This window comes from Oncorhynchus nerka, linkage group LG13 (genome assembly GCF_034236695.1).
Source record: "Oncorhynchus nerka isolate Pitt River linkage group LG13, Oner_Uvic_2.0, whole genome shotgun sequence".
NCBI lineage: Eukaryota > Metazoa > Chordata > Actinopteri > Salmoniformes > Salmonidae > Oncorhynchus > Oncorhynchus nerka.
In genome coordinates, this window is record NC_088408.1 from 55293867 (window position 1) to 55311012 (window position 17146).

The window sequence follows — 17146 nt, forward strand, 5'->3', positions numbered from 1 at the left end:
ATTTCCATCGAATTTACGACAGAATTTGATGCGAAAATTCTCAAATCTGCGCATTTTCCCACCAGAGATATCTCCATCAAAACAGACTTTTTGCTGATAAAAGGCCATGCGTGATGACGTAGTGCACATAAAAATTACTTTTACCTCTAAATTACCATGTACCGAATGAAAAATACAAGTTAAATAAATGAGTTTCCATCGCATTTTCAACTCTACTGATGGTTTGGTCACACTCCGGTCTTGGCACATGTACTCTAGCCAATAGCTAGCAGATACAGTGCTACCTACATTATAGCTAGCAGATAAAGTGCTACCTACATTACAGCTAGCAGATACAGTGCTACCTACATAGGCTACCTACATTATGAGATTATTATGGATAAGAGCAATATTATTTGTATTTGTCCAATGGCAGCCAAGCATCGATCATAATGTCACCAGAATAAGACCCTCAATATTTTTGGAAGGAGCATCAAACTCATCACCTTGCACATTTACCACCCTGAAGTTCATCATACCTTATTTAATCTGTAAACTAATAAACTGCGTGTTTTCCCGAGTCATCGTGGGAGATCCCACTCGAACGAACAAATTGTCTGTCGCCATTTATAAAATTGTTTCTGAATTTCATGTTTCCATCAGCCCAGACTTTTTATCATGCGCCAGGTAATTAAATCAGTATGAAATCGTTGGAAGGAAATGTGGTTAATGTATTAGATTTCCATTAAAATGGCCAAAAACGGCCTTTTAGCAACAACAAAAATTTCTCAAACAAGAAATTTGCTAGGACTGTCTGGGAGTTGTCTGAGTGGGAAGGGGAAAGCTGAAAACTAGCTATTATTGGCAGAGAGGTTTGGAACTGTCTTTGTTATTGGTCTACATGGTGATGTCACCATGGAAAGCCAAAACTCCCACCCATGCTAACCTGCCGATTAGAAGTTGCTTTGCCGATTGTATTTTCAACTATCATTAAATGACACTTTTTTCTCTCTCACTTTTACAGTGTTAGTTTCATCAGCTGTTTTACAATATGATATAAAACAGGATTTTGACTGCACTGGGCCCTTAATACAAATGCTGTAAATTAATGAGTTGAGAAAACACCATTCTAGGTTTGCTGCAAGTGCAAATCAGTCTGATTCGACACTTAAACCTCCAAATGTCTGCTTAACTATGGAAAGAAGCATTACTGTTCAAAGACTGACAGACAGGGCTTAATAGAGAAGCAGCATTATTATCCCAAAAAGAAGGAGCAGGTGTATGCTGAATGGATATAGAAGTAGTTCACTGCCCACTGACAAAATGAATTTAACTCAGCTGTGGCACCATAGAGGAAGCAACAAAGGAGACTTAAACGCACCAATATGACATCACGTCAAATCAATTAAAGATGGTGTGGATATGTTTAAATATATAGAAAACCGGACAGGCACTTCTAAATGTTAAAACATCGTGTAAAAAATGTACATGCCCTGCAAAAGTGGCGCAAAGCAGTTATTTTACTGATGGCCACACTTGCACAATGCGAGCTTCTACAGTAGCATATGCGTAACTCAATGTGAGCCAAGATTACCAATGACCCCAGTGTAAGATTAGTCAACAGGGCCTTTATGAGCGGGTCCGAGCTCATGCGCACCATGTGTGGCGGTTCCCCGCGGATTGTTGTTTTATTTCAATGGAAGAGAGAGGAAACACACAAAGCACAGTGTCCACACTGAAGATCCAGAGAGTAACCATGGAACCGTTTGTCTCACTCTTCAATGGGTTACCCGGCCATTCATTTAGTAATTTTACTGTATCGATATTTAGGCTTTTCAAATATATTAGCCACTCCGAGGGGATTTTGGCACTGTTAAACATTAAATTAGTAGTGGCTCAATACTTTAATTGTTTTCTTACAGTGTTAGACAATCCCTCTGCATGAGCTGTCAGGTGATGACAGTAAAGGGGCACAAATTCATATAGGACTATCTCTGACATAGGGTACTTCTGATTACTATAGAGTACTAACCTAACGTAGCATGAAGAAAAACAAATACAATCTTATGTGACAAATTGAGAAATTCGAGCCATTACAAGATTCTATAAAATTGCCCAAATGAAAGGTGCGCGTATAAGGCCAAGAATCCTGCAGGAAAAATGGTTTTATTAGTCAACTTGCTGTATAGTTAATTCAAACACCTGTTCACAAAATTATGAAATGTATCCAGACTTACCTGACACCTTGCTGGCTATCAGTCCAAGATAAATTATAGAAATACCACTACTGTTGATGATAGCATCGATAACGCCTATCAATAATCTCCCAAAGTTTCTGTCAGATTACGTTATTGGTCAATGAATGCATCTTGATACTCGTAGCCTACTCCAATTCTTGGGGTGCTCTTGACAGCTCTCGGTACCCCCAGCGAACAACCACACATAAAGCGTCACACTCGTGACGGAATATGGCAAATAACTAACGGTATTTCCTCTGTGTACAAAACGGTGTAGTGCAATCGTTTTTTGTTCAATCCATCTGACTGCTTAAGGGTTCGCTGAGAGAAAGAACATACGCAGCCATGTCGATCAGCCTCACTACTGTCTAAACAAAACTACTATGCGGACTCCCCGCATGTCGAGAGAAGGCGAAATGTGCTAATCTTAATCGCATTTGCCTCGGGGAGCTCGTCAGGAGTAGCGGACAGCTCCACCCAGCGAACCGTTGTCCTTACACCCAGCTATTTCGATAGGCCTAGAAGTGCATGCTCAAAATGACCTGAGGTTCACCATAAAGAAAAGTGACAATTACGTTTGGGATTCAAGTTTATTGTTAGAATGATGTGTAGATTGAGATGTACCGTAATTTGTCTCTTCCTATTAATTTACTTCTGAAATGTTCACTAAGAAACTTCTAAAATGTGTTCCTATAGCCTAACAGCCCCTAGTTGGCACAGTGATTGCTGCAGATCACGTTCATTAGCCTTACCTCAAAATTATCAAATTTCTCCAATTGTGGACACTTGCACTTGTTCATTTTCAGAAGAAAAATAGTTAAGTATAATTTGTAGGTGCCTAGGCCTAACCTTTTAAATACCATAGATAGGAATAACTATAACAAAAATAATAGCCCTATCAATTGTTTTCAATTACGCTCAATAGGTTCTACTATGATAGAGGCCAAACTAATTGGACCCAATCATAGGGCCTAGCCCGTGGCATCTGGTAAGGAACAGCACTTGCGCCATCTAGTGGTTTTAACTAGTTACCACAGCCACAAAGTCAAAATGGGATATATCGTAAAAATGTATGAAAACAAAAATGTGCTTTTTAACTTGAGGTTTGGGTTAGGCATAAGGTTATCAGTGTGGTTTAGGTTACAGTTAAGGTTAGGGTTAGGTTTAAAATAACTTTTTAAGAAGACAGATGCACAATCGAGAGCATCCTGTCAGGCTGTATCACCGCCTGGTACGGCAACTGCTCCGCCCACAACCGTAAGGCTCTCCAGAGGGTAGTGAGGTCTGCACAACGCATCACCGGGGGCAAACTACCTGCCCTCCAGGACACCTACACCACCCGATGTCACAGGAAGGCCATAAAGATCATCAAGGACAACAACCACCCGAGCCACTGCCTGTTCACCCCGCTATCGTCCAGAAGGCGAGGTCAGTACAGGTGCATCAAAGCTGGGACCGAGAGACTGAAAAACAGCTCATATCTCAAGGCCATCAGACTGTTAAACAGCCACCACTAACATTGAGTGGCTGCTGCCAACACACTGACTCAACTCCAGCCACTTTAATAATGGGAATTGATGTAAAATATATCACTAGCCACTTTAAACAATGCTACTTAATATAATGTTTACATACCCTACATTATTTATCTCATATGTATACGTATATACTGTACTCTATATCATCTACTGCATCTTTATGTAATACATGTATCACTAGCCACTTTAAACTAAACTATGTCACTTTGTTTACATACTCATCTCATATGTATATACTGTACTCGATACCATCTACTGCATCTTGGCTATGCCGCTCTGTACCATCACTCATTCATATATCTTTATGTACATATTCTTTATCCCTTTACACTTATGTGTATAAGGTAGTAGTTTTGGAATTGTTAGCTAGATTACTTGTTGGTTATTACTGCAATGTCGGAACTAGAAGCACAAGCATTTCGCTACACCCGCATTAACATCTGCTAACCATGTGTATGTGACAAATAAAATTTGATTTGATGACTTTGTGGATTTGGTAACTAGGGACAACATCTAATGGTCAATGCAAGAATTGGAGTGCCTATCCACGGACGTCATCACGTTAGTATTCTGTTGACGTGGCGTAGCTAAACAAACGAACGCCAGTAAACCGGGGGAAGAATGGATGTGGCTTAGGTCGTCGACGGAAAAGTGCTCATGTTTTCAGGTAAAGTCTGGGTGTTTCTTCGCTTATAATTTGCAAAAATGAACACGGACTTGTTCCAGCAACAATAATCGCGAATGCACTATAGATAGCTAAGACACTTAGGGTACAGATGTTAGGTAAGCTAGCTCTGCGTTAGCTTGACAGGAAAGCTAGCTAACTAGAAACCTACCTAACGTAGCTATCTGGCAGCTGCTTCAGTCAGTTGGGACAACAAAGTGTTTGATTGCGTTTTACTAATGTAGTTAACTGGTGTGGTGAGCACAATGTACGTAACTAGCTAGCTGGCAAGTTGTTTTCCCGCAGATAGCTAACGTGTTAGCTTACATATGGATGGGATAGCCCATTCAAATAGACGGTAAACTTTATTAGACGTTAGGGAGGACTGCTGTAAACTGGGTATACCCCACTTGGGTTCTCAGAGAGCTAGTTTAAGGTTATTCAGAGAGCTAGCTAGCGTTTACCTCCATGTTCCGTAACGTTATGCATTTGCATTATAATACTGAACAAAAACGCAACATGTAACTTAAAGTGCTGGTCCCATGTTTCATGAGCTGAAATAAAATATCACAGAAATGTTCCATACGGACAAAAAGTTTCTCTCAAACTTTGTTTACGTCCCTGTTAGTGCCAAGATAATCTATCCACCTGATATCAAGAAGCTGATTAAACAGCATGATCATTACACAGGTGTACCTTGTGCTGGGGACAAAAGGCCACTCTAAAATGTGCAGTTATCTCAAGTAGAGGGAGCGTGCAATTGTCATGCTGACTGCAGGAATGTCCACCAGAGTTGTTGCCAGAAAATGTCATGTTCATTTCTCTACCATAAGCTGCCTCAATGTAGTTTGAGAATTTGGCAGTACGTCCAACCAGCCTCACAACCGCCAGCCCAGGCCCTCCACAATCCGGCTTCTTCACCTGCGGGATCGGGCTCAGGAGTATTTTTTCTTTAATAGAGCTCTTTTGTAGGGAAGAACAAATTGTAATTGACTGGGCCTGGCTCTCTAGTGGGTGGGCCTATGCCCACCCATGGCTGCACCTGTGCCGTCATGTGAAATCCAAATTAGCAAAGTCTCTGACATGGTTGCGTTTATCTTTGGTCAGTATATGAGTGATAGTGAATTTACTTTAGTATTGTTATTTTGTAGTGACGGTTATTAACTTAGCTACTTAGCTAACTGTGACTTCTGCTTAAACTTTAGCCAAAGATTTTCTATAACTAAATTAGACCACAGCCTGTTGTTTCCAATGGGAACAAATTAGTCATAGTGGGCAGAAACAAGCACAAGCTAGCGTGATCCTATTGGCGCGTTCTAGTAAACATTTGCATATTTCCGTTAGGGAACTCCTACTTTGAAGTGGCAATAACTCAAATTGCCTTTGCACTCCTAAACAACGCAATTTAAAAAATAAACTTTGGTAAAGGGTACAGTCTACAAAACTTTGTCCACTCTGTTCAGCACATATTTTAGTTTTGGGAACAGAAAACTATTGAGATTAAATGTTTCATTGAGAATTTGTTCCATTTTCTCCCACTGCCGGCCAATGGGCTTCCTCTCACTGCCATATTTGGTAGTGAGTGGAAAGGCAGAACGGATGCTTCACATTTATACGTCCTGTGAAATGTCTTTGTTCTGTGCTTTAGCCCTCTGAACGTTAGCCAAAGTTTATCTAGATGTTATCTGACAAAAAGCTGTCACATCAGCAGCTTATGTTCCTCTCTGATTGTCAAATGGAAACAAATGCCAACGTTATATAAACAAGGAGCTTCAGTACACTGCAGTCTCCCAGGCATCAATCTTATCAGTCAGTACCACTGACTAAACCTACAAGACTGATGGACTTTAATCACCCCTATGAGGATCATTCAACTGGAAGAGTTGGACTGAATGCTCTGTGCTTCACATGCAAGATACATTTACTATTGCACGTTTTGAAGTATGTAAGATCTTGTCTATATTGAATGTAAATGAATGTAGGCTAACTAGCTAGGTGTACCTTAAAAAAAACAAGCTGATATAATATACTTTGGTAATGCATCTGAAACTTGTAACTGAAGCTGTTGTATAGCTTTCAATAATAATGTCTCGCTCTTCTCTTTGAAGTGAAAAATGACTGGGAGAAGCCAGCACTATGGTTTCCAGTCAGCCACGACGATGCAGCCTGCCAATGGAGGACATGCCTACCTATTTGGGAACAGCGCTGAGAACGATCTTGCTGAGGAGGATGGAGAGAGCTACGAGCTGCGCACCCGAGGCCGGGACCGGAGGAGCACCTCCAGGGAGAAGTCAGACGACATTGTCCACCTGGTCCGAGACATTAAAGAAGGGGACACTCTGAATAGCTTCTCCCTGCAGTACCACTGCTCAGTAAGTCAACCTTAATCCCGGTCTTACTCTCTAATGACAAGCCCTTTCAGACAGACCAGACATGTAGCTTTGACTTCTCACTACCTTTTTGCAACACATAAGTAAAGTCAACTCCTTTGTTATGTATCTGTCTGTGTATCATAGGTAGCAGACATCAAGAGGGCCAACAACCTGTTGACAGAGCAGAACTTCTTTGCGCTGAGATCCATCAAGATCCCTGTGAAACGTTTCAGCGTGCTGACAGAGACCCACAACACTGCTCCTCTCAAAGCTGCTTCCCACACAGGCCACCGACGCATCCACCAGCCCCCCATCTCCACAGAGACTTGCACAGACTCCTCCTCCTCGTCCACAGACAGTGTGGGCAGCTTCCTGCAGGAGAAGGACAAGGACATTGAGCTGCTGGTCAAGTCCACTGGCACCTCCAGAAGCAGCCTGAACGAGGTGGTCTCCTCCCTGACCCTCCAGCAGCCCTTATTACTGGGGGAGCCTGACTTCAAGCCTATCCTCAGGAAGGACCCCTACCATGGGGCAGACTGGGGCATGAGGTGGTGGATGGCGGTGGCCATCATGGTGGTGGTTGGCATCGTCACACCAGTGTTCTACCTGCTGTATTACGAGGTGCTGATGAAGGTGGATGTGAGCCATCACACCACCACGCCATTGGCCAACCCAAATGGCATGCAGAATGCCCAGATGCCTGAGCCTGTGGCAATCAATGGAGGGCCCAACTCAAGACCCCACGCTGGAAACGTACCTAAACCAGACTCACATGGACACAATGATGTGGATGACCACCTTGGCCCCAAGAAAGAGAAAACGTAGTGAGGGTGAGTCACACTTAAGGAGTGGGAGATATTTCTGAGCAGTTCTATATGGTACAATTTCTCTGAGAGTAACTTTATGGGGAACAGAATCCATTGGAAAATTATGGAGGGGAATAATTTTCAGTGGACATACAGTATGTATGTTTTTTAAAAGTTTTTAAAGCACTTTTTCTTTTTGTTGCACAGAGGTACCCAACTGCTTATTGTCCCCCTTGTCAGCTGTTGGAACTGTTTCTGTAACGCTGTCTAAAGGGTTTGAGGGTTTGTGCTATCTGGGATCCTTGGGATGTCCCTACCCCCTTAACCCCTACGTTACCATATGAGGTTTCAACTTTAATGGGTTGATGTCAGTTGGACATCCCAATGACCCTGTCTGTCTAAAGTGAGGGTTATTTTCCTGGTCAGAAAAGTACTGATTGCTGCCACTTATCAATGACAGTAATTTGAGGAATATTGGTCTTATATTTTTAGTATTGTCTAAAATGTGTTACAAATCTTGAACATTGCTTGTATATTTTTTTTGCCTGTCTAGGGAGAACTGCATTTTGACTCAAACTATATTTCTACTTAGGGCATGGTGACAAAACAGGAAATGCACAATATTCCCAAACACTAGCTAGCTATATTCTAGTGAAATGTTATTTTAGTTCCTTTTCCTCATGTCCATTTCATAAAATCATGTAACAAACAGTATGTGCCTTCAACTTGTGGGACACTACAAAAGGCTGAAAAATTAGTATATTTTGAATAAATTATTGGTCAGACTTTGCATGTTTGTTTAATTTGTTTATACACTTATTTACAACAGAGCCACTTACAGTATTTAAACTCAAACTCACTTCAAATCACACAAGCACATCTTGATGATTCTCACATTGTAAATGTAGGTTCAAACAAAATATGTGAACTTGATGACAGTGTTAGTCATATAGCCAACAGCTATTTGGTAAACAATAAATCATGATTTGCAGGGGGAAATGCATTTGGAAGAGTGACAGTCAACATTCTTCTGGCTTTTTAAATACTGTATGCTCTTGAGATAACATACATACAGTTGGGGTTAATATGTGGCTCCTTCATCCATGTTCTCGTCACTGCCAGCACCAAAATCATCACCATCTTCAAAGTAGCTGGCAATGTAGTCATTTTCCTACAAAAAGGCAAGTGTTAATTGTGACATTCCCCATTGGTGTGTGAATGCCCTTATGTAACTGTAGTCGGCTGGTATTTTGGATACAGTAATTGCAGAATAACTGCAGTTACACATGACTGTAAACCACTTATTTTGGATGCAATATTTTCAGCATTTTGCAATTGGACTGCAATCTTTTTTAGTAAGGGTGCTATGTGCATAGGTACTTCCGGAGACACCTGAAACCCCACCTCTTTCAGGAATACCTAGGATAGGATAAAGTAATCCTTCTCACCCCCCCCCCCCCCCTAAAAGATTTAGATGCACTATTGTAAAGTGGCTGTTCCACTGGATGTCTTAAGGTGAACGCACCAATTTGTAAGTCGCTCTGGATAAGAGCGTCTGCTAAATGACTTAAATGTTATGTTAAATGTACTTGAGCTATTACATTTGTCATTTATACTGAACAAAAATATAAAACGCAACATGAAGTGTTGGTCCCATGTTTCATGAGCTGAAATAAAATATCCCAGAAATATTCCATATGCATTAAATGCTTATTTCTCTCTTTTTGTGGACAAATGTTTACATCACTGTTAGTGAGCATTTACCCTTTGCCAAGATAATCCATCCACCTGACAGGTGTGGCATATCAAGAAGCTGATTAAACAGCATGATCATTACACATGCACTTTGGTAAGATTGGACATTGCTTATAACATCAGATCGAATGTAATCGATCTGGAGATGGATATCTGCCTTCCCAAAACCAAGCAGATTTTGTTGGGGGTGTGTTACATGCCGCCCTATCAAGATCTCGAAATTGTGTTGTCAAGCTAATGATTAACTGACTACCTGTTACGTGAGGGCAGCAAGAAGCCAAGGTAAGTTGCTAGCTAGCATTAAACTTAAACAATCAATCTTAACATAATCACTAGTTAACTACACATGGTTGATGATATTACTAGTTTATCTAGCGTGTCCTGTGTTGCATATAATCAATGCAGTGCCTGTTAATTTTTCATCGAATCACAGCCTACTTTGCCAAACAGGTGATTTAACAACCGCATTCGTGAAAAAAGCACTGTCGTTGCACCAATGTGTACCTAACCGTAAACATCAATACACAAGTATATATTTTTAAACCTGCATATTTAGTTAATATTGCCTGCTAACATGAATATCTTATAACTAGGGAAATTGTGTCACTGATGTGAAATGGCTAGCTAGTTAGCGGGGTGCGCACTTATAGCGTTTCAAACGTCACCCGCTCGGAGACTTGGAGTAGTTGTTCAGCTTGCTCTGCAAGGGCTGCGGCTTTTGTGGAGCGATGGGTAACGCTGCTTCGAGGGTGGCTGTTGTCGATGTGTTTCTGGTTCGAGCCCAGGTAGGGGCGAGGAGAGGGACGGAAGCTATACTGTTACACTGGCAATACTAAAGTGCCTATAAGAACATCCAATAGTCAAAGGTATAAGAAATATAAATGGTATAGAGAGAAATAGTCCTATAATAACTACAACCTAAAACTTCTTACCTGGGAATATTAAAAGGAACCACCAGCTTTCATATGTTCTCATGTTCTAAGCAAGGAACCTAGCTCTTTTACTTTCTTCTCCAACACTGTTTTTGCATTATTTAAACCAAATTGAACATGTTTCATTATTTATTTGAGGCTAAATTGATTTTTATTTATGTATTATATTAAGTTAAAATAAGTTCATTTAGTATTGTTGTAATTGTCATTATTACAAATAAAAATAAATAAAACAAATTGGCAGATTAATCTGCTTTTTCTGATCCTCCAATAAAATCGGTATCGGTGTTGAACAATAATAATCGGTCGACCACTGGCTTTACTCAAAGGCAGTGGCATGTCGTTAGTAGACTAAAAAAAGGGGCCTAGACAGCTGCCCTGGGGAAATCCTGATTCTACCTAGATTATGTTGGAGAGGTTTCCATTAAAGAACACCCTCTGTGTTCTGTTAGACAGGTAACTCTTCATCCACAATATAGCAGGGGGTGTAAAAGCCATGACACATACGTTTTTCCAGCAGCAGACTATGATTGATAATGTCAAAAGCTGCACTGAAGTCTAACAAAACAGCCCCCACAATCTTTTAATTTTCAATTTCTCTCAGCCAGTCATTTTTGTAAGTGCTGTGCTTGTTGATTGGCCTTCCCTATAAACATGCTGAAAGTCTGTTGAAGGTGAGTCCACATACTCACATAGGCAGTAGCTGCTTTCAGGAACTCAACTGGCTGCTTGTTGATGCTAAAGTGTCCCAGATTAGACAGTGTTTGGTTTACAGGAATATTTACAGTTCTGCACCCAGATATGACTGATTACTTTCCCCATGTTAGGGATGCACCAGATCAGGTGTTACTAATGTGTGCTTATAGTATACAGGTTCAGGAGTAATGCTGGGAAAGGTACTTTCTTGTATACTGGCGCCTCAGAATGGAATGAGTTGCCTCTACCCATAAAAACAACGTCATCTCTTGGCAGCTTTAAAAATAAAGTAAAAAACAGTTTGATTTCTTCTGTACCCTACGATGTAACCACAATGAGATAGAAGTTCTTTGTTTTTATGTTTTATTATCATCATCATCATCATCTCGCCGCCATACTGTGTTCAACCGTGTCTGATCTTGCCTAGCCATCTTGTCTCGAGAGGACACAGTGGAAATAAGTCCCAGACTTTGTGTTATCCTTGATGATTTTACTCATGTGCATGTATGGCTTTTAAGTGTGCTTTTTTTTTTTTTTTTTTAAATGGTCGAATTAATAAACTAAAACAAGTTGTGCTGGGGACAATAAAAGGCCACTAAAATGTACAGTTTTGTAAAACAACAATGCCACAGATGTCTAAAGTTGAGGGAGCTTGCAGTTGGCATGCTGACTGCAGGAATATCCACCAGAGCTGTTGCTAGAGAATTTAATGTTGATTTCAGAGATTTTGTCAGTACGTCCACACAACAGCAGACCTTGTGTAACCACGCCAGTCCAGGAACTTCACATCTGGCTTCTTCTGAGACCAGCCACCCTGACAGCTGATAAAACTGTGGGTTTGCAGAACCTAATCATTTCTGCACAAACTGCCAGAAACTGTCTCAGGGAAGCTCATCTGCATTGTCCTCACCAGGGTCTTGACCCATCTGCAGATCGGTGTCGTAACCGACTTCAGTGGGCAAATGCTCACCTTCAAAGGCCACTGGCATGCTGGAGAAGTGCGTTGTTCACGGATGAATCCCGGTTTCAACTGTACCGGGCAGATTGCTGGCGAACAGTTGCTGATGTCAACATTGTAACATAATGCCTCATGGTGGGGTAATGGTTTGGGCAGGCATAAGCTACGGACAACGAACACAATTGCATTTTATCTATGGAAATTTGAATGTACAGATACCGTGACGAGATCCCGAGGCCTACTGTCATGCTATTCATTCGCCGCCATCACCTCATGTTTCAGCATGATAATGCAAGGCCCCATGTCGCAAGGATCTGTACACAATTCCTTGAAGCTGAAAATGTCTCAATCCTTTCATGGCCTGCATGCTCACCAGACATGTCAACCACGGTGCATGTTTGGGATACTGTGGATTAATGTGTACGACAGCGTGTTCCAGTTCCCACCCATGTCCAGCAACTTCGCACAGCTATTGAAGAGGAGTGGGACAAAAATTCCACCTGCCACAATCATCAGCCTGATCAAGTCTATGTGAAGGAGATGTGTCGCGCGACATTAAGCAAATGGTGGTCACACCAGACACGGACTGGTTCTCTGATACACATACATATCTGTATTCCCAGTCATGTGAAATGCATAGATTAGGGCCTAATTCATTTATTTCAATTGACTGATTTCCTTATATGAACTGTAACTAACATTTTTGAAATTGTTGCATGTTCCGTTTCTATTTTTGTCCCGTGTATATTGCGTATTGTGACCTTCTGACATTACATACACGTGTCATTTATCATCGGAGATGTCTCAATACCAAGTTGATTGTATGGAAGTGTGTCAGCGAACAACTTGAAGTACAATACATTGTGTGATAGAAGTTGACTACTAAGGATGATTTAGATCCAAATTTGGCTTTATATTACAACTAGGGGAAGTCGGGGGTGTGGGTCGTGGGGGGGTGGGGGGGTTACCTCTTCTAATTCCTCCTCCAACTCCTCTCCTTCAATTTCTTCCTCCTCTCCTTCCTCTGAAGTTTTCTTTTCTTCTTTCTCCTCATCTGACTTTACATCATCTTTCTTTTCAAGTTCCTGAAGAAATAGCCATTTTGTATGATTATCCAGACATACAAACAGCTTTCACACATAAAACATTATATGATGGGCATGTTCATTTTTAAAATCATTATTCAAGTCAATGTTATCAGGCTATTAGAATGTCAAATCTGAATGTACAGATAATCCCAACCCCTCCAGAGATTGCTTGTTTTAAAATAATAAATCAATTTATAAGAAGTGAGAGGAATAAAGGTAAAAGTGACTTACATCTAATTTACTGAGTACATCTGCTTTTTCTTTGCTTGACACCTTTATGGGTTTCTTCTTTGCGCCTACTAATATTACGTTCATTAGGAAATATAGATATTAGCAAAATCATAATGACATAATTGTAATTAAAAAATATATATGTTTGATTATCAATACACAAACTTTAAGTACCTGGTTTTACATTCAACTTTTTCTTTTGAGGCATGAGCTCTTTTGGAAAAAGCTGCCAGTCTAATGACACACAAGTGAGAAGTTATATTAAAATAAAATTAATAATATTGGGAATCAGACTCAGGTTTTGTTTACGATATTTATTTCCACAATGAGGTTGAAATAACACTGAAATTGTGAAAATGTTGATAATTCCCTTTTAGTGCAAGAGCTATTTTTAATTTTTCTTACCCCCTTTTCTCCCCAATTTCGTGGTATCCAATTGTTAGTAATTACTATCTTGTCTCATCGCTACAACTCCCGTACGGGCTTGGGAGAGACGAAGGTCGAAAGCCATGCGTCCTCTGAAACACAACCCAACCAAGCCACTTCTTAACATAGCGCGCATCCAACCCGAAGGAAGGAAACACCGTGCACCGGGTTACCTTGGCTAGCATGCACTGCGCCCGGCCCACCACAAGAGTCGCTGGTGTGCGATGAGACAAGGATACCCCTACCGGCCAAACCCTCCCGAACCCGGACGACGCTAGGCCAATTGTACGTCGCCCCACAGACCTCCCGGTCGTGGCCGGGTGTGACAAAGCCTGGGTGCGAACCCAGAGTCTCTGGTGGCACAGCTAGCGCTGCGATGCAGTTCCCTAGACCACTGCGCCACCCGGGAGGTCAATGCAAGAGCTTTTTGAATAAAAATAGTTTTTGGCCCACAGATCAATCTGATCTGATAATTCTGACCAATGACCAGTCATCTTTTATTTGCATATGTATCCTCTGGAGCGCTACCCTCCCAGTTGTAACTAACCTGATTCAGCTTTTAAACTAGCTAATTATTAGAATCAGGTACGCTAGATGAGGGTTGGAGTGTAAACGTGTACGATAGCACTCCAGGAACAGGTTTGGAGAACCCTGCTCTAGAAAATCCCAGCTGCCAATCAGCACTGTATGTAAATATTTTTAAACTATCAACTCGCCCAAACGATCAGACTGAGCAGTTCAATAGCAAAAGGCGTGATTTATCAGACACAGTGATGATTTTAAAATGCCATTTAAAAAAAAGACTGCATGGGGACTTTAATCTGATAATGACCAAATTGACCAATTACCTGGAGTCCACTCCTCATCCAACATGTTTTGCCTCTGATACCTCTCCTTGTATCTTTCCACATCTATTTGATATGTAAACAGTAAAGGTTATTACATGGATACTCACACAAACTAAACACTCAATTAAGTCAGCAAGCACATTTTATATCTGCTGGAAGTATCTATATACTTATTTCTCCCGTAGTACATTAAGCATATGACCAAGTGAACTCAAACATACAGATAAAGCAGTCATTTCCACTATACATCAATAAGCTATGGTAAGGCGGCACTTGATACGGATACATCATCTTACCCCAGAAAATAATGTGCTCGAAATCCAAGCTTAGTCAGGCCAGGAATTTCTAACTCAATATTCTCTCCTAGATCAGCTTCTCGGTCTCCAGATAAGGTATGGTTAAATGGCTAATTTCCTGAGTGTTACATTACCTCACCTCATGCCATTGTTTTAATGGATGATGAGATACACTCACCATTGCTGATAATGCACGCTCTCACCTCCTTTCCCAGCCAGAGGCTTGATGTTGTGGGGTAGTAGTCTCATGGTTCCCCTTATCTCCTGTTTCAGGGCTAGCATGTAGTCCTCATCTTCTCCCTCTTTCAAGGGCACAGGCTTGAACTCCACATCCTGAATGGGGAAAATAACTGCTGACGTGCCCTTGAGCAAGGCACTTAACCCTAATTGCTCCTGTAAGTCCCCCTGGATAAGAGCGTCTGCTAAATCAGTGTCTCGCAACTCTAGTCCTCCAGTAACCCCCAACAAGCACACTTGACTCAACTTAACAAATCATCAAGCAGTTGAATCATGAGAATCAGTTGAATGATGAGAGTTTTTCTGGGGCTCCAACTGAAATGTGTGCTATTGGTGGTACTGGAGGACTGGAGTTGGGTAACACTGTGCTAAATGACGTAAATGTACTATAAAGCCCATTCCTCCCAAGAAAATGTCACTTACTGGAAACAGAGACCACTTCCAGGAAACAGAGACCATAAGCCCGGTAAATGCAGTCAGTATAATACTACTCACTGGATACAGCTTGTTGGGCCCCTCTCTGGTCTGAGGCATATTCCCCCTGCTGAGGCCCAGGGATTCGATGTTGAAGCTGAAGGCAGCTATACCACGGCCTTTACCACCAGCCATGTCTGCACTATGAGTGGGCTGCTGCTTCCAACACGCGATGACCTATATTACAGAGGACATAGTGATGTTCACATTCTCATGCACACATGCCCCCTCAGATGTCCTGTAAAAATGTTTTATACATATGAACTTCTTTGCTTGTTTCGCTGTAATAGTACTAGCCACCTAGCAATTTTATGAAATTGGCTTGAGCTAGCCCAGATTGGGAACCTATTTCCTAACCTCATAACTAGCTAACAAGAAGCTAGCTGCTTTTAGAAATGCTAGTATTTACACACTAGCATCGCTAGGAAGTAGCTTGCAAAAAAAAAAAAAACATCTAATAGAAAATAAATTAAAGACTTTCCAAACGTGGGTCTGTTTGTAAAAGCCCTTGTATATATATGCTCCCTGTATATAGCAATGTTATTTTTTTACTCGTTTTTCACCGTGTCTTTATTCCGGGTGCCACTATTTCTATTTTGTTTTTTTTTTAACCCCGCATTGTTGGAAAAGGACACCCGTTGACATGAACTTTACTCGCATAAAAAGGTTGGATGTCAACGCATCACTAACCCTTTCATCCCCATGAATTACCTGATGTATGAGAAAACTGATGTATGATGGAAACATTAAATGCCGGTACAAGTTTATAAATGCTGACAATTGTCATTCGACATGGTGGGATCTTTTTGTGCCGGTAAAATTAATTATGCGAGAAATGGTGGTGGAAACGCCTTTGCTCAAATATTGATATCATAACCATCATATCGAAGTACACTTGGAGTCATGCGATGATGATTATGTTGTGTGGTCCTCCCACTATGACTCGGGAAAGTAAGCAGTTTTTAGGCTACAGATGAAATACATTGATGCATTTCACAGGATGGTGAATGTGCAAGGTGATGCACGAGGGTCATTTTCTGGTGACATGATCATCGATACTTGCCTGCCGTTTGACAAATACAAATAATATCGTTGATCCACAATACTCTCATAATGTAGCCTACCAGCACTGTTCTGCGAGCTGTTGGCCTGATAGAGCACATGTGTAAAGACCAGAGTGGGCATATTTGCTATATAACGCAACGGTATTATGACAACCATCAGTAGAGTTGAAACATATTTGAAATCGCGAAAGTCAGTTTGATGGAAACAAATATCTGGTGGGAAAATGCGCATATTGTTTTAGGCAGATTTTTGAATATTCGCATGAAAAAAGCTGTCACAAATTGGATGGAAACCTAGCTACAGTCAGCCCATGTTGTGAATTGAAATCCACTGCATGTTGTTTTTTTTTTCGGTTGAACTAGAATAGCGTGTTCTGTGTGGGTGAAATCAAATAGTCGAATGTCATGGAGTTAAAAGTAGGACCTAATTACCACGCCACCGGTGAATTGTAGGTCCTCGTCTTTCTCCTTTGCGCACAGCTGTTACTTAGCGATGCATACATTGGGCATTATTTATATGACGACATGGGTAGGTGTGTTCTAGC

At 41.1% G+C, this 17146-nt stretch overlaps 2 protein-coding genes across 4 annotated transcripts; one reads left to right on the forward strand and one right to left on the reverse strand.

The window, feature by feature from the left end:
- Positions 1-4295: 4295 nt before the first annotated feature.
- On the forward strand, positions 4296-9290 carry LOC115139711 (lysM and putative peptidoglycan-binding domain-containing protein 3-like). The gene is made up of 4 exons (XM_029677402.2): positions 4296-4421; positions 6527-6790; positions 6935-7620; positions 7804-9290. Exons 2-3 carry the CDS (start codon positions 6533-6535, stop codon positions 7613-7615), a joined length of 939 nt encoding a protein of 312 aa, XP_029533262.2. The 5' UTR covers positions 4296-4421; positions 6527-6532; the 3' UTR covers positions 7616-7620; positions 7804-9290.
- Positions 8380-17094, reverse strand: polr3g (polymerase (RNA) III (DNA directed) polypeptide G). Of its 3 annotated transcripts, none has more exons than XM_029677405.2 (8): positions 17034-17094; positions 15559-15714; positions 15030-15159; positions 14531-14593; positions 13431-13490; positions 13257-13324; positions 12906-13022; positions 8380-8767 (listed from the first exon to the last, which is right to left on the reverse strand). In XM_029677405.2, the coding sequence occupies exons 2-8, from the start codon at positions 15670-15672 to the stop codon at positions 8678-8680; spliced, it is 642 nt and encodes a 213-aa protein (XP_029533265.2). In that variant the 5' UTR covers positions 15673-15714; positions 17034-17094; the 3' UTR covers positions 8380-8677. The 3 variants fall into 3 exon arrangements, with proteins under 3 accessions (XP_029533265.2, XP_029533263.2, XP_029533264.2); XM_029677403.2 differs by having other exon boundaries at positions 15487-15714; XM_029677404.2 differs by lacking the exon at positions 13431-13490 and having other exon boundaries at positions 15487-15714.
- Positions 17095-17146: the final 52 nt, after the last annotated feature.

Excerpts from the sequence above, each read along its gene's own strand:
- LOC115139711 (XM_029677402.2), top strand. The coding sequence starts at position 6,533 with ATGACTGGGAGAAGCCAGCACTATGGTTTCCAGTCAGCCACGACGATG. Across the intron at positions 6,791-6,934 it reads CCCTGCAGTACCACTGCTCA|GTAGCAGACATCAAGAGGGC; the intron begins GTAAGTCAACCT and ends TGTGTATCATAG.
- polr3g (XM_029677403.2), bottom strand. The coding sequence starts at position 15,672 with ATGGCTGGTGGTAAAGGCCGTGGTATAGCTGCCTTCAGCTTCAACATC. Across the intron at positions 13,325-13,430 it reads AAAGTTGAATGTAAAACCAG|TAGGCGCAAAGAAGAAACCC; the intron begins GTACTTAAAGTT and ends ACGTAATATTAG. Across the intron at positions 13,023-13,256 it reads ATGTACTCAGTAAATTAGAT|GAACTTGAAAAGAAAGATGA; the intron begins GTAAGTCACTTT and ends CTATTTCTTCAG.